At 38.5% G+C, this 26,933-nt stretch overlaps 1 protein-coding gene across 1 annotated transcript in view; it reads right to left on the bottom strand.

Annotated features, from left to right (window-relative positions):
* Positions 1–26,523, bottom strand: part of LOC119350552 — a 36,234-nt gene extending 9,711 nt beyond the window's left edge. The window contains exons 1-2 of the mRNA XM_037618322.1: positions 26,440–26,523; positions 25,702–25,851 (exon numbers count right to left, since the gene is read on the bottom strand). Of these exons, the coding sequence (XP_037474219.1) occupies positions 25,702–25,851; positions 26,440–26,523 (234 nt within the window). The remainder of the gene's footprint in view (positions 1–25,701; positions 25,852–26,439) is intronic.
* Between the last annotated feature and the right edge of the window lie 410 nt (positions 26,524–26,933).

The following is a 26,933-nucleotide window of genomic DNA, read 5'->3' as shown; positions in this document are numbered from 1 at the left end:
AAGTGTGTAGAGGTAGGAATCGTACATCCCCATGCTTTATCCAAAAATTAGGAATGGAATGATAATAGTTGTTGAAAAAGAATATTGGTTCCTGATTTGTTCTTTCTTTTGTTTTATTTTGTTTTATACCAAAGTAGTAGGCAATTTTCCTTTGGCGTTGTGATTGTCTCATGCCTGGTTATATGGAAAGATCAAGGATGAAAGTGCATGCATGGCCACATATGTTAGATATACGTCATAACACCATTTTTCTCCGGGTCCAAAAACAACAACCACTTTTCTCTTTTTATTTGAAGGTTATAATTGAAGCAGATGGAGATTCCTGGGGCTCCTAACCAGTTAGAGATATCTCAGTTAAGTGAAGACAATTTTGCAAATTTGTAGAGAGCATTCTGAGTTTCCGAGCTGATTGTTTCTTCGGTATGAGATTTCTCCCCTAACTCGAACCTTTTCTTAATCACATCATTCTGCAAAGCATCACCATTTGGAAAGATCATTGTTTTTAACGAGAGGAATCATTATGGTCACGTTGTTGCATAGGAAATGTGAGAACTGAAACGCACAATATTCTTTTATTTAAATTGTACAGGGACATCATCTTTTCATGTTAACTTTGTTCTTTTTCAATGTTCAATCAGAATTTTCAACGATGTTTCACTTCAAGTTGAGCATAAGTTTGGACTGAAACCTAATTAGTGTTGGGTCATTTGTTTGGATATAGAAGTTGTGACATAATTTCTATGTGTGATTTTGTACTATTAAAGTTATATGGGTTATTTTGCCTTACATGCTTCCCTCCAATATTGGAGCATGTTCTTATATAGATTCCTCACATGTTCAATGCATATAGATTTTGGCTGATGTTAAACTTTCTTGGCAAATTGCATACGTTCCCCTTATGGTGAAAGTTATGCCCCCTTGCTAGACTTGAAGGCATTCGTTTGTTATATGCTAATCACCATAACACCACTGTTTATCAAATGGATGTTAAGAGGGTGTTCTTGAATGGTGAGATTGAGGAGGAAGTTTATTTATAACAAACTCTCGGCTTTGTTAACCCTAACAAAGCTAATCATGTCTATAAAATTCATAAAAATTTATATGGTCTGAAGCAAGTAGCTAGCGCTTGGCATAAATCCTTCAAATGGTTGAACATGATCATTTGTAGACAATTGGGGAAATAATCCTTCAAATAGTTTGCTTAAATTTTAGGTTGCGGTTGGTTTGTGCGTCATCATCTGTAATTGTTCTCTGCGCCAATTACTGTCATCTTCGTCCCTTTGGTGGCAAATCCTGTAGGTTCAGATGGCTGATGTAGTTACTTCTTTTAAGTGCATCAAGTGCCCTTAGTGGTTTTGGAGTATTGAAGACAAATAGGTTGAGGAACTAATGTGATTGTGAGTATACACAGGAAACAGTGTCCTTGAAGATTCAGTTTAACACGTGGAAGTCGAACCCTAAAAATGGATTTCTTCAAGTGAAGAATTTGGTGATGAAATAGGTACGGCCTTTGAAGAAATTGACGTGAAGACTTTGAAGTTTGAAGACTTCATTTTCGTAGGTTTTCTTCTTCTTAGTTGAGTCATAGAAAAAACTATACTATTAAAGGGGTATAGGTGAAACATATTCACATTTCCAGAGTGATGTTCAAACTTACTCAAACATATACATACACAGTCCGCTTCGAGTGAAGCCTTTGGAAATATCCGGATTAGCTGACGAATTTGGTCAGGTTGAGGAGTTAGGAGTTCGCTAGTGCGATCTGCCTACCGTGAGAAAGTTGACTGCCCTGATGAATTTGAGAGTTCAAATTCTGACCACTGCTGCGCCGCGGGCCTGCTGCCGGGTGAATCCTTATCCTGACAACGGGCTAATCAGAGAAGGGAGTTTATGGCAATTCATGTCGGGTTGCGCCCTGGCTATAAATAGTCGCCTCCACAACCACTTGTTGGTTGGCTGCTCCGAGAGAACCTGACACTTGTCATTTGAGAGCAACTCATTCTGCGACGATCTTGAGAGAATCCTAAGTGAGGAAAAACCCAGAGCCAAAGTGTGATCTGACGTTTGTTACCTTTAAAGACTATCATTCTTCCAGATGGTTGGGCGTCAAGTTCTGAGTATACCAAGAGTCATTATGGTGTGCCGGTGAACAAGTCTGTGAAGGTTTTGAAAGTCTACCTTAAAGACTTACCACGAGTGATTGGGCGAGGACTAAGGACTACGTGTCCTCTGAGTTGCGATTCAGTCGCTTCAACCAGACGTACAGTTGATGCAGCAATTAGACCTGGTCTACCAAATTGTTGTTTCTTTACCGAGCCAACCTGGTTTCAAATTCATCACCCTCTCTTACACCATTCCGCTGCTGAAGAATTTGTGACCTATCCTCTGACGAATTTGAACTGAAAAATTTCATCTTGCTATCTCTACTTCCTCAGTTCATATTCTTCGTGCTTGTATGATTGCATGTTCTTCATTATTATGTATCATGATTGCATGTATTCTGATTCTGTGATGACTTGGTTTCCTTTGCGTTTCTATTTCTTCACTCTGATCTTCGTCAAATTCATCATAGTTTGACGAATTTCCAAAAATCTCCCATTCACCCCCTCTGGGAGATAACCTGCGCTTTCACTGCCTCCGTCTTAGTGCATAGGAAATGCGTGTAGTTCAAGGTCGCCCAACTAAAAATCTGTTATATATCATCAAAAGCAAATATTGATTCATATATGCGAATGTAGTTCCTATTTTTTTGTTACGTATAAGTTTGAAGATCGTCGTTGATACGTCATGCATGAAAAAATATTTTCCATTCAATTATTGCACTTATGTTCAATGCATATTTCTACAACTATACATAATCAAATGTAATAAGTAATACGTATTTTTAATTCAGGTTCCATCTGATGGCAAAAACTACTCAATGGAGCCAGAGTATTGGCGAGGTGTTCATAGGGATTTCGTTTCTTGGTGGGTCCATGACGGGTGGATGCAGACATGGTCAGGGTCACCGTCATGTAGTGGTTTTGGTTCGGTCGACGTGCGCCCTCCCACACAATTTGCTGAGTGAGACGCATGAGCCGGACCCGCCTGTTGGCGTCCTTTGCCCCCCGAACAGTTGACTCGCTTGCGTCAGTTGGGCATGTACGCTCGGTTGGCTGGGAATGTTGTGTGCCCGACAGGCCACATGCTTTATTTGCCAGTGGGACGTCCGGCTCCAGTGACCGGGCACATGGTTCTCGAGTCCCTATGCAATCCTTGAGACCATTGATCAGACAAACCATGTTTCGCCACTAGTAGTGCATGAACGTATGTGACAAGAAGGGCCCGCCGAACCCTTTCACATGTTGACTTTTTGTTTTGATTAGGAGGCCTTGACAGTTCTGGTTATGTACCAATACATATGTAATCGCTTGCAGACTATTCACGAGAAACATCCTTCGAATAACCTAAAATTTCGATTCTATTAGTTGCTTCTCTTCTTAGCTGCAGTTGGTATTTGTGCCGGTGGTTGCATTGGTCTCTTCAAAACAGTTCACGTAACTCCCGTCTTATGTTTCAAATAGTTCACTTAACTGTCGGGTTTCAGTTGGTTGGCGCAACGGGTGGCTGCTCAAATGGGAATGCTGGCGCATACTCTGATGGGAAACCGATGGCCTCGAGTCGTCTCTTTTGTTCCAAGTAGAAGGTTTCGATGTATTAGAACATGTAATGTAGGGGTGTCAGGTGTGTGATCGGTCTTCCTATTGACCCAGTTGTTGGTATCTACAAACAGTTCATGTAACTTCCATCTTATATTCAATCTCATGTCATCAAAAGTAGATCACCAGTGAAAGCTATCGAAAATGATAATTGCAAGACAAATAAAAACACAGCATGAGCATAATCATGCACAGATAGTCGAGGAAAAAAATCCTTCAAGTAGTTTGCTTATCTTCTGACCTACCGTTGGTCTTTGCGCCAATTGGCGCATCCAGTGAGGTTATACATTCGTACATAAACAAAAGCAATACTAGTATGTATACACGTGCAATGCACGTCTTAACATTGTAGTTCCTTTTTTTGAAAAGGGGGAAAAACCCCGGCCTCTGCATCAGCACGATGCATACGGCCCTCTTATTAAAAATTAAAGTAGTGCCAACATGGTTCCAATGGTCGTAGAAAAATAGAAAAAGCTCACACAGAGCCAAAAAAGGCTAGAAACAACAACTAGCCAAATCAAGATGCCACAACCGGCTGGGTAAAGTAGATAGGAACCTAAATGCCTATCATATTACATGACCGCCATCCAAACCGGTTGAAGATATCCCGAGCTACCATCTCCCAGCGGACAGACCCAGTAACCAAATGCTCCCTGGCCTCCGTCTGGGTGATTGGCGACCATGAACGAATCAGTGTCGTAGTCCGGAATAAAACCTGCAAAAAATGTATACATGATATTCTGTTAAAGACCAAATCATTTCTGCAATTCCAGATAGTCCACAACAAAGCACAAGCCCCAACCCGAATATGTCTCGCTACGTTAGACTCAATCCCATTAAGCCATGTCCCAAAGAACGCATAAACAGAAGTCGGGGGTTTGATATTGAAAGCAATATGGACCGTCTGCCAAAGTACCTTGGCCAGCGGGCAATCAAAAAATAGGTGTTTAATAGTCTCATCCCGATCGCAGAAACTACACCTAGTAGGTCCTGTCCAATTATGCTTCATCAAGTTATCCTTAGTTAAAATTACTTGTTTATGGACAAACAGTGTAGTTCCTATGATCCTAGTAAAAGAAGAAGAAAAAAGCATATAGTGATTTGCAATGAATTCACAGCAAAAATAAATATTGTTGGCGTATACATGCAGGGAAGTAATAAAAAAATGGCAATTAGCATGATAGCACGCGTGTGGAAATTTCTGTAGGGAAAAATAGATGTACGTGGTGAAACCCACAAATTGTTTGCTTCTGTTTCTCTTCCTAAACAATACATCTCTCGTACTCGGCCAAGGGCGGATCCAGGATTTAGATATGGGGGAGGCGAAAAGTCAATGTTCACAAAAGTTACAAAACATCACGATATGTTATGTCTCACGATAGTATTGATGGCAAATCATCATAATATATATCTAGAACTACAAAAGGATGTTACATATCTGTTAACTTAAATTGAACTCTACAACCAGGAGCGTTGAACAAGTTGACAATGTCAACTTTACAGTTATTTTTCTTTACAATCATGTAATGTAAAGAAAATTGTTTTCATTCTATTTCGAAAACATGTCTTGAAGACAATTGGAAGAGAATTAAAGTAATTAGCGTTTATCATCAGTGTTTTTGCCATTGTCAATTCTTTCGTGCGGTGAGTTTTGCCATGAATTATGAAGTGGCAGTTTTCTGCTAATGAATTTGGTATTGTGGCTGTCTTTTACATTTCACTGGGCTGCAATAAAAAACGCCCCAAGTAGTCCAGCCGAACACACACGTAGATCAATCAATCAATCGGATCGATCAATTATGCAAGGGCAAAAACAATAACCTACATGTATGGGCTACATGGCTTTGGTCTTCTCTATATTCGGTGTAGTTGATTCCAGGGAATGTATTTTTTATACGAACTAATGATGCAATTAGCTGCGGCCATTAGCTGATATATAGTATATAGCCCGTTAAAAACGTTCACTTGTCTCCGCCTCTGTCTTGGCTCTTTGCCTGATGCAATGGCACATGCAACATGGCGAAAAGAGAGGAGGTGTGACGCGTTTGTTCCAGAAACCAGCGGATGCAGCTGCAGGCAACTGTTTACTGCGAATCCTTTGAGTCTTAACTTTTAGATTTACGAGACCAACGGATAGGATCGTGCTGTTGCTTCAATTCAAAACTCGTATACTATATAGTAGTATAGATATGATAATACCAACTTTCTCCGTCGCAACTACTTCACCAAATAATCGTCATTATTGCCTTGTCACATGCACAACTTGAATAACATCGATAATCATAATATAGTGCAAGTGTTTTCATGACTCAAGCTAAACAATAAAAACATTTTTGGTCTTTCCATTAGTTCAACAGTAAAGCACATAAGAGCCAATCATAAATTTTTTCTCTTCAAAACACAACACATATAAGGAATCTTTTATGAAGTTATGGATTAACAACTTACACACAAAGACGGAAGAAACTTCAAAAGATTTCGGCAAAGAAAAGCCAAAAAGAAACCAAATGAAAAACAGAAGAACAGTGAAAGAAGCAATCTTTTTGGATTTTCTTGAAAAATAGAAGGCAAAAAGGAAGTCAAAGAAACACAACAAAAATTTTTTAGAGATGGTTTTTCTTAAAGAAAACAAACAAGAATGCAAAAGGAAGCGAAGAGAAAATCTTTTTGAAAATTTGAAAGTTTCAAAGAGGCGCTCAAATAGAACTTCCAAAAAAGAAGCAAAAAGAATGAGGAAATATTTACGTTGTTTCCTTAGAGAACTTCGAAAGGGCAAAATAACCAACCAAAGAAGAACATCGAGTTTTCTTTTTGTTGAATGCAAATAGCAGAAGGAACAAGAGAAACGACAGCAAACACAAGAAATATAAAAAAGAATATAAAAGAAGGCAATCAAAAACCCAACAAAACAAAGTGAAAAAAAATGAGAAATGTTTTTTCATTTATTGATTTTCAGTGAATGAAACAAAGAGAAACCAAAAATGGATATACAAGTAACATCAAGCAACCATTCATGTAATTAATGTATATGAGAACATGAGCGAAATTTAGGTAAGGAAACATACTTCCCCGAACTTAAGCTTTAGACCTAAGTTTGGCTCACTCCTACGGGTGGAAATCTTCATGGTCTCCATTATTATTGCGGCATGGCTATATCTCGCCCTTTGTGAGACAGAAGCTCGTCTTGCGTGAGAGGAAGTGGATCGACATATATACATGTTTCTGTAGAGTTTTGTGAACGGTTTTTGAAAGCTTCTATGGACTGGTTCAGACCAGTTTTAGAAGCTTCTGTGTGTTTTTTCTATTTTTTTCTATTTGTGTTTTATCTTTTTTTTTCATTTTTCTGATGCATGTGATGTCTGTAAATACGAATATTTTCCATGTACAGTTTTTCTTTCAATGACACGAATAGTTAAAAAAACAATAAAAACTTCACAAACATATTTTTGTAACACGTGAACATTTATAAAATGTCATGATCATTTTTTAAACGGTAAGAAACATTTTTATACATTTTATATTATTCTAAATATGACAAACATTGTTTCAAAATGCATGGACTTTTTTTGAGTGATACAAAACATTTTAAAAACAACTATCCAAACATTTTTTTTTCTGCATGGTATAAACATTTATTCAAAATGTCACGAATAAAAACAAAACGAACAAATGTTTGAAAAGAAAACTGAACGAAACGAACCCAAGATAGTGGGCAGGTCCACTTACAGTGGCAGCCTAACGCAAACCCTGTTCGGCCCCTTAAGCGCCACTGCGACCTCTTCTTATTCGGCGCGCTAGGCCATCGGCAGCGCGCACTCCCTTCCCCACTTCCCCGCCTTTTTTTCATTTGATTTTGTGGCCTAAATTTCTTGTTTTTTCTTATTGCAATAATTCTGCATTTCAGAAGAGTTCCATATTTAATTTGTTTTGTGAATTTCGCAAAAATCTCAATATTAAATGTTCAAGGATTCAAAATAATGTTGGCATTCATGAACTTGAAAAAATGCTTGCGAATTCAGAAAAAAATATTATTTTGTAGAAAGTGTTAAATTTTTCTAAATCCCAGTGAACAAGAAATATCATCAATTTTTAAAAATATAGCGGATTCATATAATGCTTATATGAATAATGTTCATACATTTGAAAAATGTTCGGCAAAATATTTTCGCAAACTTAAAAAATTATTCCCAGTTAATTTTTTTAATTCAACAAATGTTCCCCGATTTAAAAAAAGTATACCAGTTTTCGCAATAAATGTTTACAATTTTTCTAAAATGTGTATGAATTCAACAAATGTTCACAAATTTGTAAAAAATATTCATGATTTGACAAAACTTAAAAACCATTCAATAATCGAAAATATAACCAAAATAAAAAAGGAACATATAAAAAAGAAAAACAGTAGAAAAATAACAAAAATATGAGCACAATGAGGCTGGACGTGTTTGGAGACACGGCGACGATGAGATCCTAGATTGCTTTGTGTCACACACGAGATGGTTAAAGATTGAAGGTCAATGGCCGAGGGCGTTGCAGCCACGTGGATGCTGCCATCGAGCAGGCGGCGCAATTGACGCCTCCTCTGTAGATCAACTCGGTGTTATGCATGTAGTTCCACGAATTCCGATGTCGTGATCCATCAGCTCTAGACACATGTAGGCTGGTATAGAGCCTGCCTTGAAGATCAATAGGGTGGCCGTGAGAGTTGAAGGGGAAGATGGCAACCTCCTTTCCGCCGGGAAGCACCCCTGCCTTTTCCGTTGCCGTTTGCCTTCCCGCTGTAGGCCATTACGTCCTTCTCATCAGCTTGTAAGGGCTCATTCTAGTTATGGTGGAGCTTGCTATTAGGGCCAAAACTCGAAAAACGGGGGAGCAGCGGTGGGTGATCATCGGAGGCGCGGAGGTAGCCACTGCAGTTGGGGTCATTAGGGATCGTGCATGGAGTTGTGCACTCTTTCTTTTCGATTGTGGCCTTCTGGGTTTAAGTTAAGACAATAGGCGAGGTGTGTACATGAGGAACTCCTTTTCCCAAAGAAAATATAAATGAGAAGGAATCGTGTCGGCGAGGTGACTTATGAACGGGAGGTTGGGAAGGCTTATAGATGCAATATATGAAAAATAGGCTCGTACACATCGAGCATCATGCACGCATCATTTTGTACGTACAGTCAAAAACAAAGAATATCATGAAAGCGGGACACTGTAAACATTGTGGCGTCTTAATAGAGTTTACGAGATTTTGCCTAAAAAACCGCAAAAGCGGGATGAGATCAAGTAACACGAAACAAAGAATATTACCTCATTTTATTAGTAGGTACATATATATAGATAAAAAGGAACAAAAGCGGGACGAAACCAACAATATTAACTCCCATTATTAGTTGGTAGGGGTAGGTACAGGTATAGATATGGGTTAATCCAAGAGTTGAAAATGGTTTGGACTCGCTTGGGCGAAGAACACATTCACTATGGTTTGGTTTATCTTGTAGATGGAGTTCTTTGGATTGATTTGCTTTGCGTATTGCACGTGTCGTCCTATCATCTAGGCTAGTTTTAGTTTGGACGTCGAACCCATTGTAGCTAACTTTTTTAGGGAAAATGGTTATTTTAAAAATTCTCAAACATATTTTTGTAATGTGTGATTTTTTAGAAAATGTCATAAACATTTTTGAACGGTATGAAACATTTTTTACCTTCTATTTTTTTCTGAATATGACTGACATTTGTTTCGAAATGCGTGCACATTTTTTTGAATGATACAAAACTTTTTCAAAACAACTATCTAAACTTTTTTCTACATGGTATAAACATTTATTCAAAATGTCGTGAACACATTTTAGATATACGTGTTTCTAAAATATGAAGAACATTTTTGTAAAATCTTTTTTTTTCACTCAGAAATTTCATAATTTTTTTTTAAAATTCATTATTTTTTGAATATTATTACAACATTTTTCCAATGGTACAAATATTATTCTGAAATTATGCAATTAAATAATCTACAATTAGGGAACCTATATTAAATGATCATAAACACATTTTAAAAATGAAATGAATTAATTTTTGTAATTATTTATTTACCATATTTTTAAATATAAACAAAACTAAAATAAGATAGTAAAATGTAAAAAAACCAACAAATGACTCGAAAGAAAACTGAACGAAACGAACCCGAGATAGTGGGCTGGTTTACTTACATAGGCTGCCTGACCCAAACTGTGTTCGGCCCCTTAAGCGCATGTGCAACCTCTTCTGAATCGGGGCGCTAGGCAATCGGCATCAGGGGACTTCCTATTTGCCGCTCGTTGCGGCAAAGTGCCGACATTTCACACAGGGCGCCGCTAACCTGGGCCGGCCCATTTTCGGTGGCACTATCGAATATGAAACTAAAAGAAGATAGTAAAATGTAAAAAACCCAACAAATGACTCGAAAGAAAACTGAACGAAACGAACCCGAGATAGTGGGCTGGTTTACTTACATAGGTTGCCTGACCCAAACCGTGTTCGGCCCCTTAAGCGCCAGTGCAACCTCTTCTTAATCGGGCCGCTAGGCAATCAACATCGGGGGACTTCCTATTTGCCGCTCGTTGCGGCAAAGTGCCGACATTTCGCACAGGGTGCCGCTACCCTGGGCCGGCCCATTTCTGGTGGCACTATTGCGATATGAAAAAACGCAAAATATAGTGCGCGCTTGAGCTGCGAATCGATCATGGGACCTCGTGGTCGATAGCACGCTATGGTAGCCAATGCGCCATTCAACTTCTCATGTTAAGATCGAAGCGCCATAATTAAATAAATATAAAACAGCGTCAGGGATCGAACAGATAACCTACTGCAAGTTTTTTTTGAGAGAACCTACTGCAAGTGAGCAACGCTAATAGCCACCATAATTCCTGGGATTTCATACATAAGCCGCAAACATTTTCATATTTCATAGAAATAGAAAATTAAAACTTGAAACATTTTTGGGAATCTCAAAAAAATAAAAATTCAAAATAAAGGAACAACATGAATACGGCATTTTTTTCGGAAATCAAGAAGAATTCCTTGAAAATGCAAAACATTTTCTGAAAAACATGAACAAAAAACTGAAAGCGCGAACATTTTTCAAAATTATGACGAAATTTTCTAGACATGAACAGTTTTTTGCATTCCCCAAAACATTTATGGAATTTGGGGTCAAATTTTGAAAAAAATGACCATTTTGATGATGTGAATAAAATTTGGAAAGCAGCAGCATTTTTTCAGAAAATTCCATTTTTTTGAATTGGTGAACAAAATTTAAGAAATGTGAACATTTTTCGAATTCCCCGAACATTTTTGAATTTGCGAACAAAAGTTAAAAACAGGAGCATTTCTTGAACAAATTTTGAAATCCAGAACATTTTCTGAGAATGTGATATTTTTTAATTGTTGAACAAAAATTAAAAACAGAAACAATTCTTGAAAATTCAGAACAAAATTTTTAAACGGAAAACAATTGTGTAAATGCTCTTTCTTCAGTATACGTGAACAAAAATGATAAACATGAAGGCATTTTTCTATAGGTTCGAACATTTTTCTAAAACACGAACTTTTTTGTAAAACGTGAACAATTTTTTAAACTTCGAGCAATTTTTGAAACACGCACATTTTTTCAAACACACAAACATTGAGTAACTTTTTAAGATGTCTAAAACACAAAATTTGAGAATTTTTCTGAACGTACGATTTCTTTCACAAACACAAACTAAATTATGAAAACAAACAAATTTTGAATTTCCGAAACATTTTTTGAAAGAACATTTTTTAAAAGGATAAACATTTTTGGAATGTTGAGAACAAATTTTGAAATAGAGAACAAATTTTGAAGCGTGAACAATTTTTTAAACACAAACATTTTTTGAATCTTGAGAAATTTTTTTGAAACGGAGAACAATTTTGAAAAATCCCGAACAATTTGATAGCGTGAATGCTTTTTCTATATGTGAAGTTAAAATCCAGTACATTTTCTGAATTTTTAAAGTTTTAAACTATTTTGTATAACAAGAACATTTTTGTAATTTTTAGAACATTTTTTCAAAAACTGAACTTGAAAGAAGATTTTTTTGAATATTTTGTAAAAAGTTTGAAAAAATGTTAAGAAGAGATATGGAAATAAAAAACCAAAGAAAAGAAATTTGTTGAAAAGAGAAATTAATTTGAAAAGGAAAACAGAAAGTAAACAAAAAAGTAAGAAAAGGAAAAGAAAAAAGAACAAGAAAAAGGAAGAAGAAAAAACAAAAGGAGTAAAAAAAGAAACAGAAAAGGAAAAATAGAAAACCGGTCCCGGAACCTTCTAGATGGTTTCCAAAACCTGTAAGTACCGGCTGGGAACACTCTAGAAGGTTTGTAAAACCGGAACGTGTACGGACGGTACAGATGGGCAGGCCCAAAATCGCTCGCGATATGTCGACAGTTTGAAGCAATATGCGTCCAATAGGTTTTTCCATCGGCAGCGGGAGAGGGAAAATACTATTTGCCGCTCGTTGCGGCAAGCTGTCGAAGCTTCGCACAGGGAGGTGTGAGCGAGCGAAACGAGTGGGCCGGCCCATTTTAGCGTTACAGCAGACTCGGTTTTGGGAAAATGTTTCCAGCCGGTTTTTTCCCGTTTTGGGAACCTTCTAGAAGGTTCTTGAACCGGCTTTTTCTTTTTCAGTTTCTTTTTCGTTTTTCTTTTTCTATTTATCGTCTTTTTCTTTTTTCTTTTCTTTTTTTCTGTTTTCTTTTCTTTTTTCTTTTTTTCCTTTTCAAGTTTATTTTCAACAAAAATCCGAATTCCAAAAAATGTTCCTGTTTTCCAGATTTTGTTCATAAATTCAAAAAATATTCCCATTTTACAAAATTTGTTCATCAATTCAAAAAATGTTACGGGTTTCAAAATTTTTGTTCCAAATTTTCAGAAAATGTTCTTGTTTTTTCAAAAAAAATTCGAATTACTTTTTTCCCATTTTTTGAGAAATTTGAAAATAATGACATGGATTTCAAAAAATGCCTGTTTTAGAAAATTGTTCACAAATTTCAGAAAAATGTTATTATTTTTCAAATTTTTGTTCACTTATTGAAAAGTTGTTGACATTTTAAATTTGTTTGGGATTTTCAAAATTGTTCTCCATTTTACAATTTGTTCTAAAAATTTAAAATTTGTTTTTTATTTTAAAAATTGTTCCCGTTTCAAAATTTTGTTTGAAAATTTTAAAAACTTTCATGTTTACCCAAAAAAATCATGCTTACAATTTTTATTTGTTCACAATTCAAAATTTGTTCTCCTTTCAAAAATATTCATGTTTTTTGCAAAAATCATTATTAAATACTTGTTCAGATTTTGGAAAAACTTTTTTCTGTTTATCGATTTTTTTAAAACTCGTGTTGGTTCAGTAAATTCTGATTATATTTTTTTTAGTTGTTCTTCTCAAAATAATGTTCGCGTCCGCATTACCTTTAGCTGGGCGCGCCATAGTAAAACAAGTAAACTTATGTAGCCCATTGGCTAGGGTCGTGCGTAAGTCACTGGAGGTGCCACGTTCGATCCCTACCTCCTCCAGCAGTTTTAGTCTTTTTTGTATTTTTTACTGTGTTTCGCTAATGGGTCGGCCCAGCTGGAGTCGCCCCTGTGCGTTTGCTCGGCAATTCGCCGCAACGAGCGGCGCATAGGAGATCCCGCGGGAGAGTCAGCGGCTTCGGCGCGCCTACGCTGCTGCGCTGGTGGGCCGGCCCAACATGGGGGCTCGACTGAAAGGAATAAAACAGAAAAAACTTGCGTGCTAGAAGAAACGAACCAGCAACCACCTGTTCTGCAGTACAACATGCTACCCAGGCGGCCACTCAAGCAGAGCTGCTAGATTACATCTTTTTCTTCTTTTTATTGTTTCTTTTTCCTTATTTCCTGTTTCCTTTTTCCTTATTTCCACTTTTCTTTTGTTCCTTTTTCCTTTTTTCCTTCTTTTGTTTTCTATTTCTTCCTTATCTGATGACATTTTTCAAATTCATGAACTCTTTTCAAAACAAAGAACTTTTTAAATTTGAGGAAATTTGAAAAAAGTTCATCGGATTAGAAAAAAGATCATAAATTTGAAAAAAAGTTCATCAAATTTGAAAATGGTCATAAATTTTGAAAAAAGTTCATCGTATTTGAAAAAAGTTCATCAGATTTGATAAAAAGTTAATCACATTTGAAAAAAGTTCATTAATTTTGAAAAAGAGTTCATCGAACTTGAAAAATGTTCATCAAATTTGTTAAAAAAAATACTGAAATGAAAAAAAAAGTTCGTCCAATTTAAAAAAAATTCATTGAATTTGGAAAAAGGTTCATCAAATTAGAAAAAGTTCATCAATTTTGAAAAAAACATAAATTTGAATAAAGTTTTTCAATTTTTTATACAGAAAATCATCAATTTAGAAAAACGAATTTTAAAAACACACATTTATAAAGAACAAAAAAGAAAAAAGAAAACCAAATAAAAACCGCCCAGGCAATGACCACGAACCAGGAAAAACCCGGTTTGGAAAGCTTCCCAAAACCAGGGTAGTCCCGCGGCTGTAGGGAACAAAGAAAAAAATAAGTGTATCACTAGTAGTTCGATGGCGGAGTGATTACTGTCCTCGCAGATGAAGATTTGCTCGTGATTTCGAGTTTTGCTGGGCGCGCACCAGATTTTGTAAGAACTCTAACTGGGCCAGCCCAGCGCGGGAGCGCTGCAGGCGCCCGTTAGCAAAATGCTCTATAACGGCCGCCTGCAGCCCCAAATCGGGTTTGCCATCGGTAGCGCGCACTCCCTTCCCCACGCCCGCCCTTTCGGGCCGTCCCATGTGGGGGCGCCTTGTTTCTCATTTGATTTTTTCGACTAATTTTCTTCTTTTTAATTACTGAAATAATTGAGTAATGTTCATGCATTCCAAAAATGTTCGGGAAAATATGACCGTGAATTTAAAAAAATTGTTCCCCAGTTAAAAAAATGTTTTTTAATTCAACAAAATGTTCCCCGATTGAAAAAAAAGTTTACCAGTTTCGAAATAAATGTTTACAATTTTCTAAAATTTTCATGAATTCAACAAATGTTTACAAATTTGTAAATAATATCCATGGTTTAAAGAAAACTTAAAAAACGTTCAATAATAAAAAGTATAACCAAAACTAAAAACAAACATGTAAAAAAGAACAACAATAAAAAAAGAACAGAAATGAGAAAAAAGAACTGAAATACGAGCGTAGTGAGGCTGGACGTGTTTGGAGACACGACAACGATGAGATCCTAGATTGCTTTGTGTTACGCATGGGATGTTTATAGATTGAAGATCAATGGCTTAGTGAGTTGCAGCCATGTGGATGCTGTCGTCGAGCAGGCGACACGATTGATGCCTTCTCTGCAAATCGACTCGGTGTTATGCATGTAGTTCCCCGAATTCTGACGCTGTGGTCCATCAACTCTAGACACATGTAAGATGGTATAGAGCCTGCCTTGAAGATCAATAGGTTGGCCGCGAGAGTCGACAAAGGAGAAGATGGCAACCTCCTCTCCACCGGGGAGCATCCCTACCTCTCTTTCTGTTTCCGCCTGCCTTCCGGCTGCCGGCCGCCATGTCCTTCTCATCGGCTTGTGAGGGCTCATTCTAGGCATGGTGGAGCGTGCTATTAGGGCCAAAGACTCGAAAAGCGGGGAAGCCGGGGTGGGTGATCACCGGAGGCACAGAGGTAGCCGCTGCAGTCGGGGTCATCAGGGTTCGTGCGTGGGGTTACCCACTCTTTTCTTTCCGATTGTGGACTTGTGGGTTAAGTTAAGACAATAGCGAGGTGTGTAAGTGAGGAATTCCTTTTCCCAAAGAAAACATAAACGAGAGGGAAATGTGTCAACGAGGTGACTTACGAATGGGAGGTTGGGAAGGCTTATAGATGCGATGTATGAAAATAGGCTCGTACACACCAAACATCACGCAGAGATCGTTTGCACGTACGGTTAAAACCAAAGATTATCACGAAAGCGGGACATTGTAAACATTGTGGCGTCTTAATAAAGTTCACGGGATGCCTAAAAACCCACAAAAGCGGGACGAAATCAAGTGACACAAAACCAAGATTATTACTTCATTTTATTAGTAGGTATAGATATATCTCTACTACTTAAAAAGAACGTAAGATTTCCATTTCACCTTTCTTCCCACCACCCCTTCGTCCAACCTTCCATATATATGACAATCAACCACCTTAATTTACTCATCCTCTGAACCAATTCCACTTTAATTTACTTACCAAACTTCTAATTAAAATATAAGGTAATTTACGGGCAGAACTTGATGAGCATTTATTTGCACAATCGCATTACTATTGTCAGGCAAATCACAAGCTAACGTATTAGAATATTTTTATCCCGTTGCAAAACACGGGCATTATTCTAGTAGATAAAAAAGAACAAAAGCTGGACAAAACCAAGAATGTTACCTTCCTTTATTAGTATGTAGGGCATGTACATGTATAGATATGGGTTAATCCAGGAGTTGGAAATAGTTTGGACTCGGTTTGGGCAGAGAACACATTCACTTTGGTTTGGCTTGTCTTGTAGCCGAAATTCTTTGGATTGATTAGCTTTGGGTGTTGCACATGTCGTCCTATCATCTATGCTAGTTTTAGTTTGGAGATCGAACTTTCCCACCTTTAAACGTACCCATAGTAGCTAGCCTTTTATTGAGGGGTTTCAGAGTAGCTAGCTAGGTGGTCACTCAACGACGTGGGCTCAATATCGCTAGCTAGTAGTACTAGCTTTGGCCACCTTTAAACGCGGCGTGGGCTAGAAGAGACATCTGAAATGGCTCGACGCAAGAGGTATTGACCAGAAGTTAAGTTTAGTCCCACCTTGGCTGGGTGAGGTGGTTTTGACCAGCTTATAAGGGATGGCATCCACCTTTTGTTGAGTAGTAGAGCACATGTATGGAGAGATAACTAACACAAATGCACATATCGCACGTGCGCTCGCGTGAATATTCACGGATTATACGCGATTGATATGTGACTTAAGACTTTGAGGGCCTCTTTAATTCGTAGGATTGCAAAAACACATGAATAGAAAAACGTAGGATTGAAATGGCATGTCCATTAGATCCCTATAGGATTTGAGTTTGTTTGATTGTGTCATGGAAAAAGCAAAGGATTTCTTCCAAGAGGTTGGAGTGGATGTTAAAATTGTTGTGAAATGTAGTACAAATAAATCCTTTGGAAAAAATCTTACAAGATTCAATTCTACGAATCAAACGACCAACGTAGGAAAAATTTCTAAGAATTCTAATCCTTAAAAAATCCTATGGAGATCCTTTGAATCAAAGAGACCCTAAAAGTTTCAAAGAGGCGTTCAAATAGAACTTCCAAAGAAGAAGCAAAAAAGAATAAGGAAATATTTACATTGTTTTCTTAGAGAACTTCGAAAGAGCAAAATAACCAACCAAAGAAGAACACTGTGTTTCTTTTTCTGAATGCAAATAGCACAAGAAACATAATAAACAACAGCAAACAAACTAAAAATAAGAAAGAACACTAAAGAAGGCAATAAAAGACCCAACAAAACAAAGCGACAAAATGAGAAATGTTTTTTGGTTTCTTGATTTTGAGTGAATCAAACAAACATAAACCAAATATGGATATACAAATATCATAAAGCAACCATTCATATAATTAATATATATGAGAACACGAGTGAAATGTAGGTAAGGAAATATACTTCCCCAAGCTTAGGCTTTACACCTAAGTTTGGCTCACTCCTACGGATGGAAATCTTCATGGTCTCCATTTTATCACGCCAGAGCTATATCTCAACCCTTTGTGAGACAGAAGCTCGTCTAGCATGAGCAGAAGTAGATCGACATATATACATGTTTGTGTAAAGTTTTGTGAACGGTTTTTGGAAGCTTCTATGGACTGGTTCAGACCGGTTTTAGAAGCTTCCGCGTGTTTTTTCTGTTATTTCTATTTGTGTTTGATTATTTTTCCATATGTACGTGATCTGTGTAAATACGGACATTTTCCGTGTACAATTTTTCTTTCAATTATACAAAGAATTTTTTATACATCTTATAATTTTTATTTAAATTTCACAAACATATTTTTGTAACGTGTGAACATTTTATTAAATGTCCTGATCATTTTTTAAATGGTATATGTTTTTACATTTTATATTTTTCTAAATATGATGGACAGTTGTTTCGAAATACGTGCACATTTTTTTGCATGGTATAAACATTTATTCAAAATGTCATGAACAAATCTTAGAAACACGTGATTAAAAAGTATGAAGAACAGTTTTATAAAATCATGTGATATTTTTTCACTCAAAACTTTCATGAACATATTTTTGAAAATCACGAATTTTGAAATATAGTTACAACATTTTTGTAATGGTACAAATATGATTTAGAAATTACGCGAACAAATATTCCACATTAGGGAATCTATTTTAAATGCGTCATAATCACATTTTAAAAATGAAGTGAATTAAGTTTTGTAATATATTTATATAAACTATTTGTAAATATAGTTTTTTAAAATAATATAATAAAATAGAGAAAAACGAACAAATGACTGAAAAGAAAACTGAACGAAACGAACCCGAGATAGTGGGCAGGTCCACTTACAGAGGCTGCCTGACGCAAACCCGGCCCCTTAAGCGCTAGTGCGACCTCTTCTTTCTTATTCGGCGCGCTAGGCGTTCGGCAGCGCGCACTCCCTTCCCTACGCCCGCCCTTTCGGGCCGTCAAAAAAAAAAACAAATGTGCAGGGCGCCTTGTTTTTCATTTGATTTTTTGGCCTAATTTTCTTCTTTATTCTTATTGAAATAATTATGCAATTCAGAAGAGTTCCATATTTAATTTGTTTACGAATTTCGAAAAAAATATCAACATTATGTTTGAGGATTCAAAATAATGCTGGCATTCATGAATTTGAAAAAAATGCTAGCGAATTCAGAAAAAATATTAATTTGTAGAAAGTGTTCAAATTTTTTTAAATGCCCGTGAACGAAAAATATCATCATTTTTTAGAAATATAGCTGATTCAAGAAATGTTTATTAATATGAATAATCTTCATGCATTTAAAAAATGTTGGGCAAAACTTTTTCACAAATTTCGAAAATTATTCCCCAGTTAAAAAATGTTTTTTCATTCAACAAATGTTCCCAATTCAAAAGTAAAGTTTACCAGTTTCGCAATAAATGTTCACAATTTTTCTAAAATGTTCATGGATTCAACAATTGTTCACAAATTTGTAAAAAAGATTCACTATTTGAAAACACTTTAAAAACATTCAATAATCGAAAATATAAACAAAATAAAAATGAACATGTAAAAAAGAACAACAATACAAAAAGAAGATAAATGAGAAAATAAGAACTAAAATATGAGTGGAGTGAAGCTGGACGTGTTTGGAACACGATAGCGATGAGATCATAGATTGCTTTGTGTTACGCACGAGAGGGTCAAAGATTGAAGGTCAATGGCTTAGGGAGTTGCAGCCATGTGGATATTGCCGTCGAGCAGGCGACGCAATTGACGCCTTCTTTGCAGATCGACTCGGTGTTATGCATGTAGTTCCATGAATTCCGAAGTCGTGGTCCATCATCTCTAGACACATGTAGGCTGGTATAGAACCTGCCTTGAAGATCAATAGGGTGGCCGTGAGAGTTGAAGGGGAAGATAAGCACCCCAGCCTCTCTTTCCGTTGCCGCCTACCTTCCCGCTGTCGGCCGCCACGTCCTTCTCATCGATTTGTGATTTGCTTTGGGTGTTGCACATGTCATCCTATCATCTAGGCTAGTTTTAACTTACACTTCGAACTTTCCCACCTTTAAATGTATCCAAAGTAGCCAACTTTTCTTTAGGGGATCCAGAGTAGCTAGCTATGTGGTCGCTCAACGACGTGTGCTCAATGTCGCTAGGTAGTAGTACTAGTTTTGGACACATACACGGCATGGGCTACAAGAGACATTCGAAACGGCCCAACGCAAGAGGTATTGCCCACAAGCTTAGTTTAGTCCCACCTCGGCCGAGTGAGGTGGTTTTTACCAGCTTATAAGGGATGACATCCACCTTTTACTTAGTAGAGCACATGCATGATGAGACAACTAACACACATGCATGTATAGTGCGTGCACTCGATTGAATATTTATGGATTTTACATGATTGATATCGACTTAAGACTTTGAAAGTTTTAAAGAGGTGTTCAAATAGAACTTCCCCAAGCTTAGGCTTTACACCTAAGTTTGGTTCACTCCTATGGGTGGAAATCTTCAAGGTCTCCATTGTATCGCGCTAGGGCTATATCTCACCCTTTGTGAGACAGAAGCTCGTCTAGCGTCAGCGGAAGTGGGTGGAAATCTTCAAGGTCTTCATTGGTTCACTCCTACGAATAATTTTTTATACATCTTATAATATTTATTTAAATTTCACAAACATATTTTTTTAACTCGTGAAAATTTTATAAAATGTCATGATCATTTTTTAAACCGTATATTTATTTACATTATATATTTTTCTGAATATGATGGACATTTGCTTCGAAATGCGTGGAAATTTTTCTTCATGGAAAAAAATTATTCAAAATGTCATGAGCAAATTTTAGAAACACATGTTTAAAAAATACGAAGAACAGTTTTGTAAAATCATGTGATATTTTTCACTCAAAATTTCATGAACATATTTTTGAAACTCATGAATTTTGAACTGTACTTACAAAATTTTTCTAATGCTACAAATATTATTTCGAAATTACATGAACAAATATTCCAAATTAGCGAACCTATTTTAAATGTGTCATAAACACATTTTAAAAATGAAGTGAATTAATTTTTGTAATATTTTTTCAAATACTTCTAAATATAAACAAAATTAAAAGAAGATAATAAAATAGAGAAAAACAAACAAATGATTGAAAAGAAAACTGAACGAACGAACCCGAGATACTAGGCCGGCCACTTACAGAGGCTGAGTATTCAACCCAAATTTATTGATTCGACACACGGGAAGCCAAAGAATATTCTCAAGTATTAGCAGTTGGTTGTCAATTCAACCACACCTGAAAGACTTAATATCTGCAGCAAAGTGTTTAGTAGTAAAGTAGTATGGAAGTGACGGTAACGGTAGCAAAAGTAATAGTAGTAGTTTTGTAGTAATCGTAACAATGGCAACGAAGAAGTAACTAAACAAAGTTCAATATGTGAAAATCTCATAGGCAATGGAACAATGATGGATAATTATGTCGGATGAAATTCATCATGCAACAGTTATAACATAGGTGACACAGAACTAGCTCCAGTTCGTCAATGTAATGTAGGCATGTATTCTGAATATAGTCATACGTGCTTATGGAAAAGAACTTGCATGGTATCTTTTGGCATACACTCCCGTGGCAGCGGGGTCCTAATGGAAACTAAGGGATATTAATGCCTCTTTTAATAGAGTACCGGACCAAAGCATTAGCACTTAGTGAATACATGAACTCCTCAAACTACGGTCATCACCGGGAGTGGTCTCGATTATTGTCACTTCGGGGTTGCTGGATCATAACACATAGTAGGTAACTATTGACTTGCAAGATAGGATCAAGAACTCACATATATTCATGAAAACATAATAGGTCCAGATCCGAAATCATGGCACTCGGGCCCTAGTGACAAGCATTAAGCATGGCAAAGTCATAGCAACATCAATCTAAGAACATAATGGATACTAGGGATCAAACTCTAACAAAACTAACTCGATTACATGGTAAATCTCATCCAACCCATCACCGTCCAGCAAGCCTACGATGGGATTACTCACGCACGTCGGTGAGCATCATGATGTTGGTGATGGAGGATGGTTGATGATGACGATAGCGACGGATTCCCCAGCCCCGAAAGGACTCCAGATCAGCCCTCACGGGGAAGATTAGGGCTTGGCGGCGGCTCCATATCGTAAAACGCGATGAATCATTCTCTCTGATTTTTTCCTCTCTGAAAGTGAATATATGGAGTTGGAGTTGAGCTCGGTGGAGGTCCCATGAGGCAGGGGGCGCGCCTTGCACCCTCGTGGACAGGGTGTGGCCCCCCTTACGCTGATTCTTTCACCAATATTTTTTATTAATTTCAAAACATGTCATGTGGATTTCCAGGTCATTCCGAGAACCTTTATTTCTACACAAAAATAACACCATGGCAATTCTGCTGAAAACAACGCCAGTCCGGGTTAGTTCCATTCAAATCATGCAAATTAGAGTCCAAAACAAAGGCAAAAGTGTTTGGAAAAGTAGATACGTTGAAGACGAATCACTCACCATTGACAATAGTCATTGACTTAGACCTCCGGGTTATTTGCTTGGCCAAAGTTTCATTATCAAATAACTCAACCCGGGTCATATAAGCCAAATATGGAATAGTCCAATCAGGAATAACATGGAGAGCCGCCACCAACTGTGCCTCCGAGTTAGGAATTGCAAGATCCTCCTTCGTAGGCAATTTAACTGATGGATTATGCAAAATATCAAGGAGAACATTAGGGGGCACCGGCTTACGATGAGACCCCAGCCGGCTTAAAGCATCAGCAGCCTCATTTTTCCTGCGATCAACATGCTCCACTTGATATCCCTTAAAATGACCAGCAATTGTATCAACCTCTCGGCGATAAGCCGCCATGAGTGGATCCTTGGAATCCCAAGTTCCTGAAACTTGCTGAGCCACTAAGTCTGAGTCGCCAAAACACCTCATCCAGCTTAGATTCATCTCTTTAGCCATCTGAAGACCATGGAGCAAGGCTTCATACTCAGCTGCATTGTTAGTACAAAGGGAACATTAACCTCAAAACATAACAAAATTTATCACCTTGTGGGGAAGTGATGACCCACAATTATAGGGGATCTATCGTAGTCCTTTCGATAAGTAAGAGTGTCGAACCCAACGAGGAGCAGAAGGAAATGACAAGCGGTTTTCAGTAAGGTACCCTCTGCAAGCACTGAAATTATCGGTAACAGATAGTTTTGTCATAAGGTAATTCGTAACGAGTGAGAAGTAACAAAAGTAACTAAGCTGCAGCAAGGTGGCCCAATCCTTTTTGTAGCAAAGGACAAGCCTGGACAAACTTTTATATAAAGCAAAGTGCTCCCGAGGACACATGGGAATTACTGTCAAGCTAGTTTTCATCATGCTCATATGATTCGCGTTCGTTACTTTGATAATTTGATATGTGGGTGGACCGGTGCTTGGGTACTGCCCTTCCTTGGACAAGCATTCCACTTATGATTAACCCCTCTCGCAAGCATCTGCAGCTACGAAAGAAGAATTAAGGTAAACCTAACCATAGCATGAAACATATGGATCCAAATCAGCCCCTTACAAAGCAACACATAAACTAGGGTTTAAGCTTCTGTCACTCTAGAAACCTATCATCTACTTATTACTTCCCAATGCCTTCCCCTAGGCCCAAATCATGGTGAAGTTTCATGTAGTCGACGTTCACATAACACCACTAGAGGAAAGACAACATACATCTCATCAAACTATCGAACGAATACCGAATTCACATGATTACTTATAACAAGACTTCTCCCATGTCCTCAGGAACAAATGTAACTACTCACAAATCATATTCATGTTCATAATCAGAGGGGTATTAATATGCAACATATGATCTTCCACCGAATAAACCAACTAGCATCAACTACAAAGAGTAAGCAACACTACTAGCAACCCACATGTACCAATCTGAGGTTTTGAGACAAAGATCGGATACAAGATATGAACTAGGGTTTGAGAGGAGATGGTGCTTGTGAAGATGTTGATGGAGATTGACCCCCTCTCAATGAGAGGATCAATGGTGATGACGATGGCGATGATTTCCCCCTCCTGGAGGGATGTTTCCTCGGCAGAACAGCTCCGCCGGAGCCCTAGATTGGTCTTGCCCAGGTTCCGCCTCAAGACGGCGGCGCTTCGTCCCAAAAGCTTCCTTATGATTTTTTTCCAGGGCAAAAGACACCATATATTAGAAGATGGACGTCGGGGGCCTACCAGGTGGCCCACAAGGCAGGGGCGCGCCCAGGGGGGTAGGGCGCGCCCTCCACCCTCATGGCAGGTGGGTGGCCCCCCTCTGGTGCTTTCTTCGCCCAATATTTTTAATATATTCCAAAACTGACTTTCATGGAGTTTCAGGACTTTTGGAGTTGTGCAGAATAGGTCTCTAATATCTGCTCCTTTTCCAGCCCAGAATTCCAGCTGCCGGTATTCTCCCTCTCCGTGTAAACCTTATAAAACAAGAGAGAAAAGGCATAAGTATTGTGACATAATGTGTAGTAACAACCCATAATGCAATAAATATTGATATAAAAGCATGATGCAAAATGGACGTATCAGGAAGTCAAAATAACTCCAGCCCCCGAGCCTTCCAATTGCATGGATCCATCAAAGTGAATAGTCCAATATGTGCTATTCGGCTTTTTCTCAGGCATCTGCAGCTCTATCCAGTCATTGATGAAATCCACAAACGCTTGAGATTTGATAGCCGTCTGAGTCATATACTTCAAACCATGAGGTCCAAGTTCAATAGCCCACTTGGCTACCCGACCTGTGGCTTCTCTGGTTTGAATAATATCCCCTAGGGGAGCAGGACTAACCACAATGATGGGATGACCAAGAAAATACTGCTTCAATTTACGGCTAGCCATGAACATGCCATAAACTAGCTTCTGCCAATGCGGATATCTCTGCTTAGATTCAATGAGCACTTCACTGACATAATAGACCGGCCTTTAAACCGGATATTCCTTGCCCGACTCTTTCCTTCCCACCACAACTGCCACAGTGACAACTTTGTTGTTAGCAGCCACATATAAAAGCAAGGGTTCCTTCTCAATAGGAGCTGCAAGAACCGGCGGCTCAACCAACTATTTTTTAAGTGCCTCAAACGCCTCATTGGCCGCATCACTCCAAACAAAGTGATCTGTCTTCTTCATCATCTGATAAAGAGGAATGGCCTTCTCACCCAGACGGCTTATAAACCAGCTCAAGGCCGCAATGCGACCCGCCAAACACTGGAGATCATTTATGCATGCCGGCTTAGCCAAAGAAGTGATAGCCTTGATTTTCTCCGGGTTAGCTTCAATGCCTCTCTTAGAAACCAAGAAACCCAATAGTTTGCCTACTGGCACACCAAAAAAACACTTGGCCGGGTTAAGCATCATCTTATAGACCCGGAGGTTGTCAAAGGTCTCTTTTAAATCATCTATCAAAGTCTCTTTCTTCCTAGATTTCACAACAATATCATCCAGATAGGTGTGAACATTGCATCCAATCTGGTTATGGAGGCAATTCTGAAGTCGCCTGGGCACTCTTGAGCCCAAAAGGCATACACACATAGCATAAGGCTCCAAAGGGAGTGATGAAAGTTGTCTTCTCCTGGTCCTTAACTGCCATCTTGATCTGATGATAACCAAAATAAGCATCCAAAACAGTCAAACACTCACAACCCGCCATAGCATCAATAATCTGATCAATACGAGGGAGGGCAAAAGGGTCAGCCGGACAAGCTTTATTAAGATCTGTATAATCCACACACATATACCAAGTGCCATTTTTCTTAAGCACCAGCACCGGATTAGCCAACCACTCAGGATGAAAAACTTCAATGATGAATCCAGCGGCCAAGAGCCGGGCCACCTTTTCAACAATAGCCTTACGTCTCTCTTCATTGAAATGACGAAGTAATTGCTTGACCGACTTAAACTTGGGATCAATATTGAGAGTGTGCTCAGCGAGTTCCCTCGGTACACCTGACATGTCTGAAGGCTTCCATGCAAAGATGCCCCGGTTCTCATAGATGAACTCGATGAGCGTGCTTTCCTATTTCGGATCCATATTAGCAGTGATGCTGAACTGCTTGGATGAGTCACCAGGAACAAAATCAACCATCTTAGTGTCATCTGTCGACTTAAACTTCAACAGGGGGTCATTCTCTGTAGTTGGCTTCTTCAAAGGTGTCACATCTGCTGGGTCAATGTTATCTTTATAAAACTTTAACTCCTCTGTGGCACAAGCCGACTCGGCATACGCGGCATCACCTTCTTCACAATCCAGAGCAAGCTTCCTATCACCATGCACCGTAATGGTGTCTTTATGACCTGACATTTTAAGCTGCAAATAAACATAACAAGGTCGTGCCATAAATTTGGCATAAGCCGGCCGCCCGAACAAAGCGTGATACAGGCTTTTGATCTTGACCACCTCAAAGGTCAAATTTTCAGCTCTAAAATCATGGTCATTACCAAAGGCCACCTCCAGGGTTATCGTACCCACCGGGGTAGGCCGACTTACCAGGCACCACCCCATGGAAAACAGTAGAAGACGTCTTAAGATCTTTGTCAGTCAAATTCATACAGCGGAAAGTATCATACTAAAGGATATTGATACTACTGCCCTCATCCATTAGCACCTTTGTAAGCTTCTACTCTCCTACCTGAGGAGCAACCACCAATGCCAATTAACCATTGTCAACCTGGGGCGGGTGGTCTTCACAGCTCCATGTGATAGGCTTCTTAGACCACCTCAAATATCTAGGCACCGCTGGCTCAACTGAATTCATCGCCCGCTGGATTTTCTGATCTCGTTTGCACAGAATTGTGGTGAACACATGACATTGACTACTATTCAGCTGTTTTGGATTGCTCTGATAACCAGAATGCTGCTGCTGATTCCCTTGGCCAGATTGCTGATTAAAACCACCTTGATTGCCCTGGCCCTAGAAACCAGAGCTTGAACCGCCACCTCCAAAACCAGGTCCGTGAGAGTTGGATCCTGAACCGCCATGCGGGCCATGACTATTCTAGAAAAAAATAGAGTTTCTACTCCCTCATGAGGAAGCAATCCTTCCACAGGTGACTGGCCGGCTTCTCCTGGGTGCCGTGCTTTGGGCAAGGCCAATTCATCATGGCCTCAAGGTTGAACTTCGGCCCTCTAAACTGGAGCGCTGATGTTTTCCCCTTACGACGCTGATTATTGTTCTGCACATTGGTATTAGCCACAAAATCTAAGCCGCCGTTGGCTTTGCGCTTACCATTGCCACCTTGACTCGCTGCATTATGTTGTCCCTTTGCATTGCCACTCTTTTTCCCTTTGTCGTCTTTCTACTCATCAGACTCAGGGTCTTTAGTACTATTAGAGTCGGCATATTTGACGAGAGCCGCCATAATATCCCCCATATCATCGCAGTTGCGCTT

This window comes from Triticum dicoccoides, chromosome 1B (genome assembly GCF_002162155.2).
Source record: "Triticum dicoccoides isolate Atlit2015 ecotype Zavitan chromosome 1B, WEW_v2.0, whole genome shotgun sequence".
Classification (NCBI taxonomy): domain Eukaryota; kingdom Viridiplantae; phylum Streptophyta; class Magnoliopsida; order Poales; family Poaceae; genus Triticum; species Triticum dicoccoides.
The sequence above is the reverse complement of the archived record's forward strand: the minus strand, read 5'-3'. Positions and strand labels throughout refer to the sequence as shown.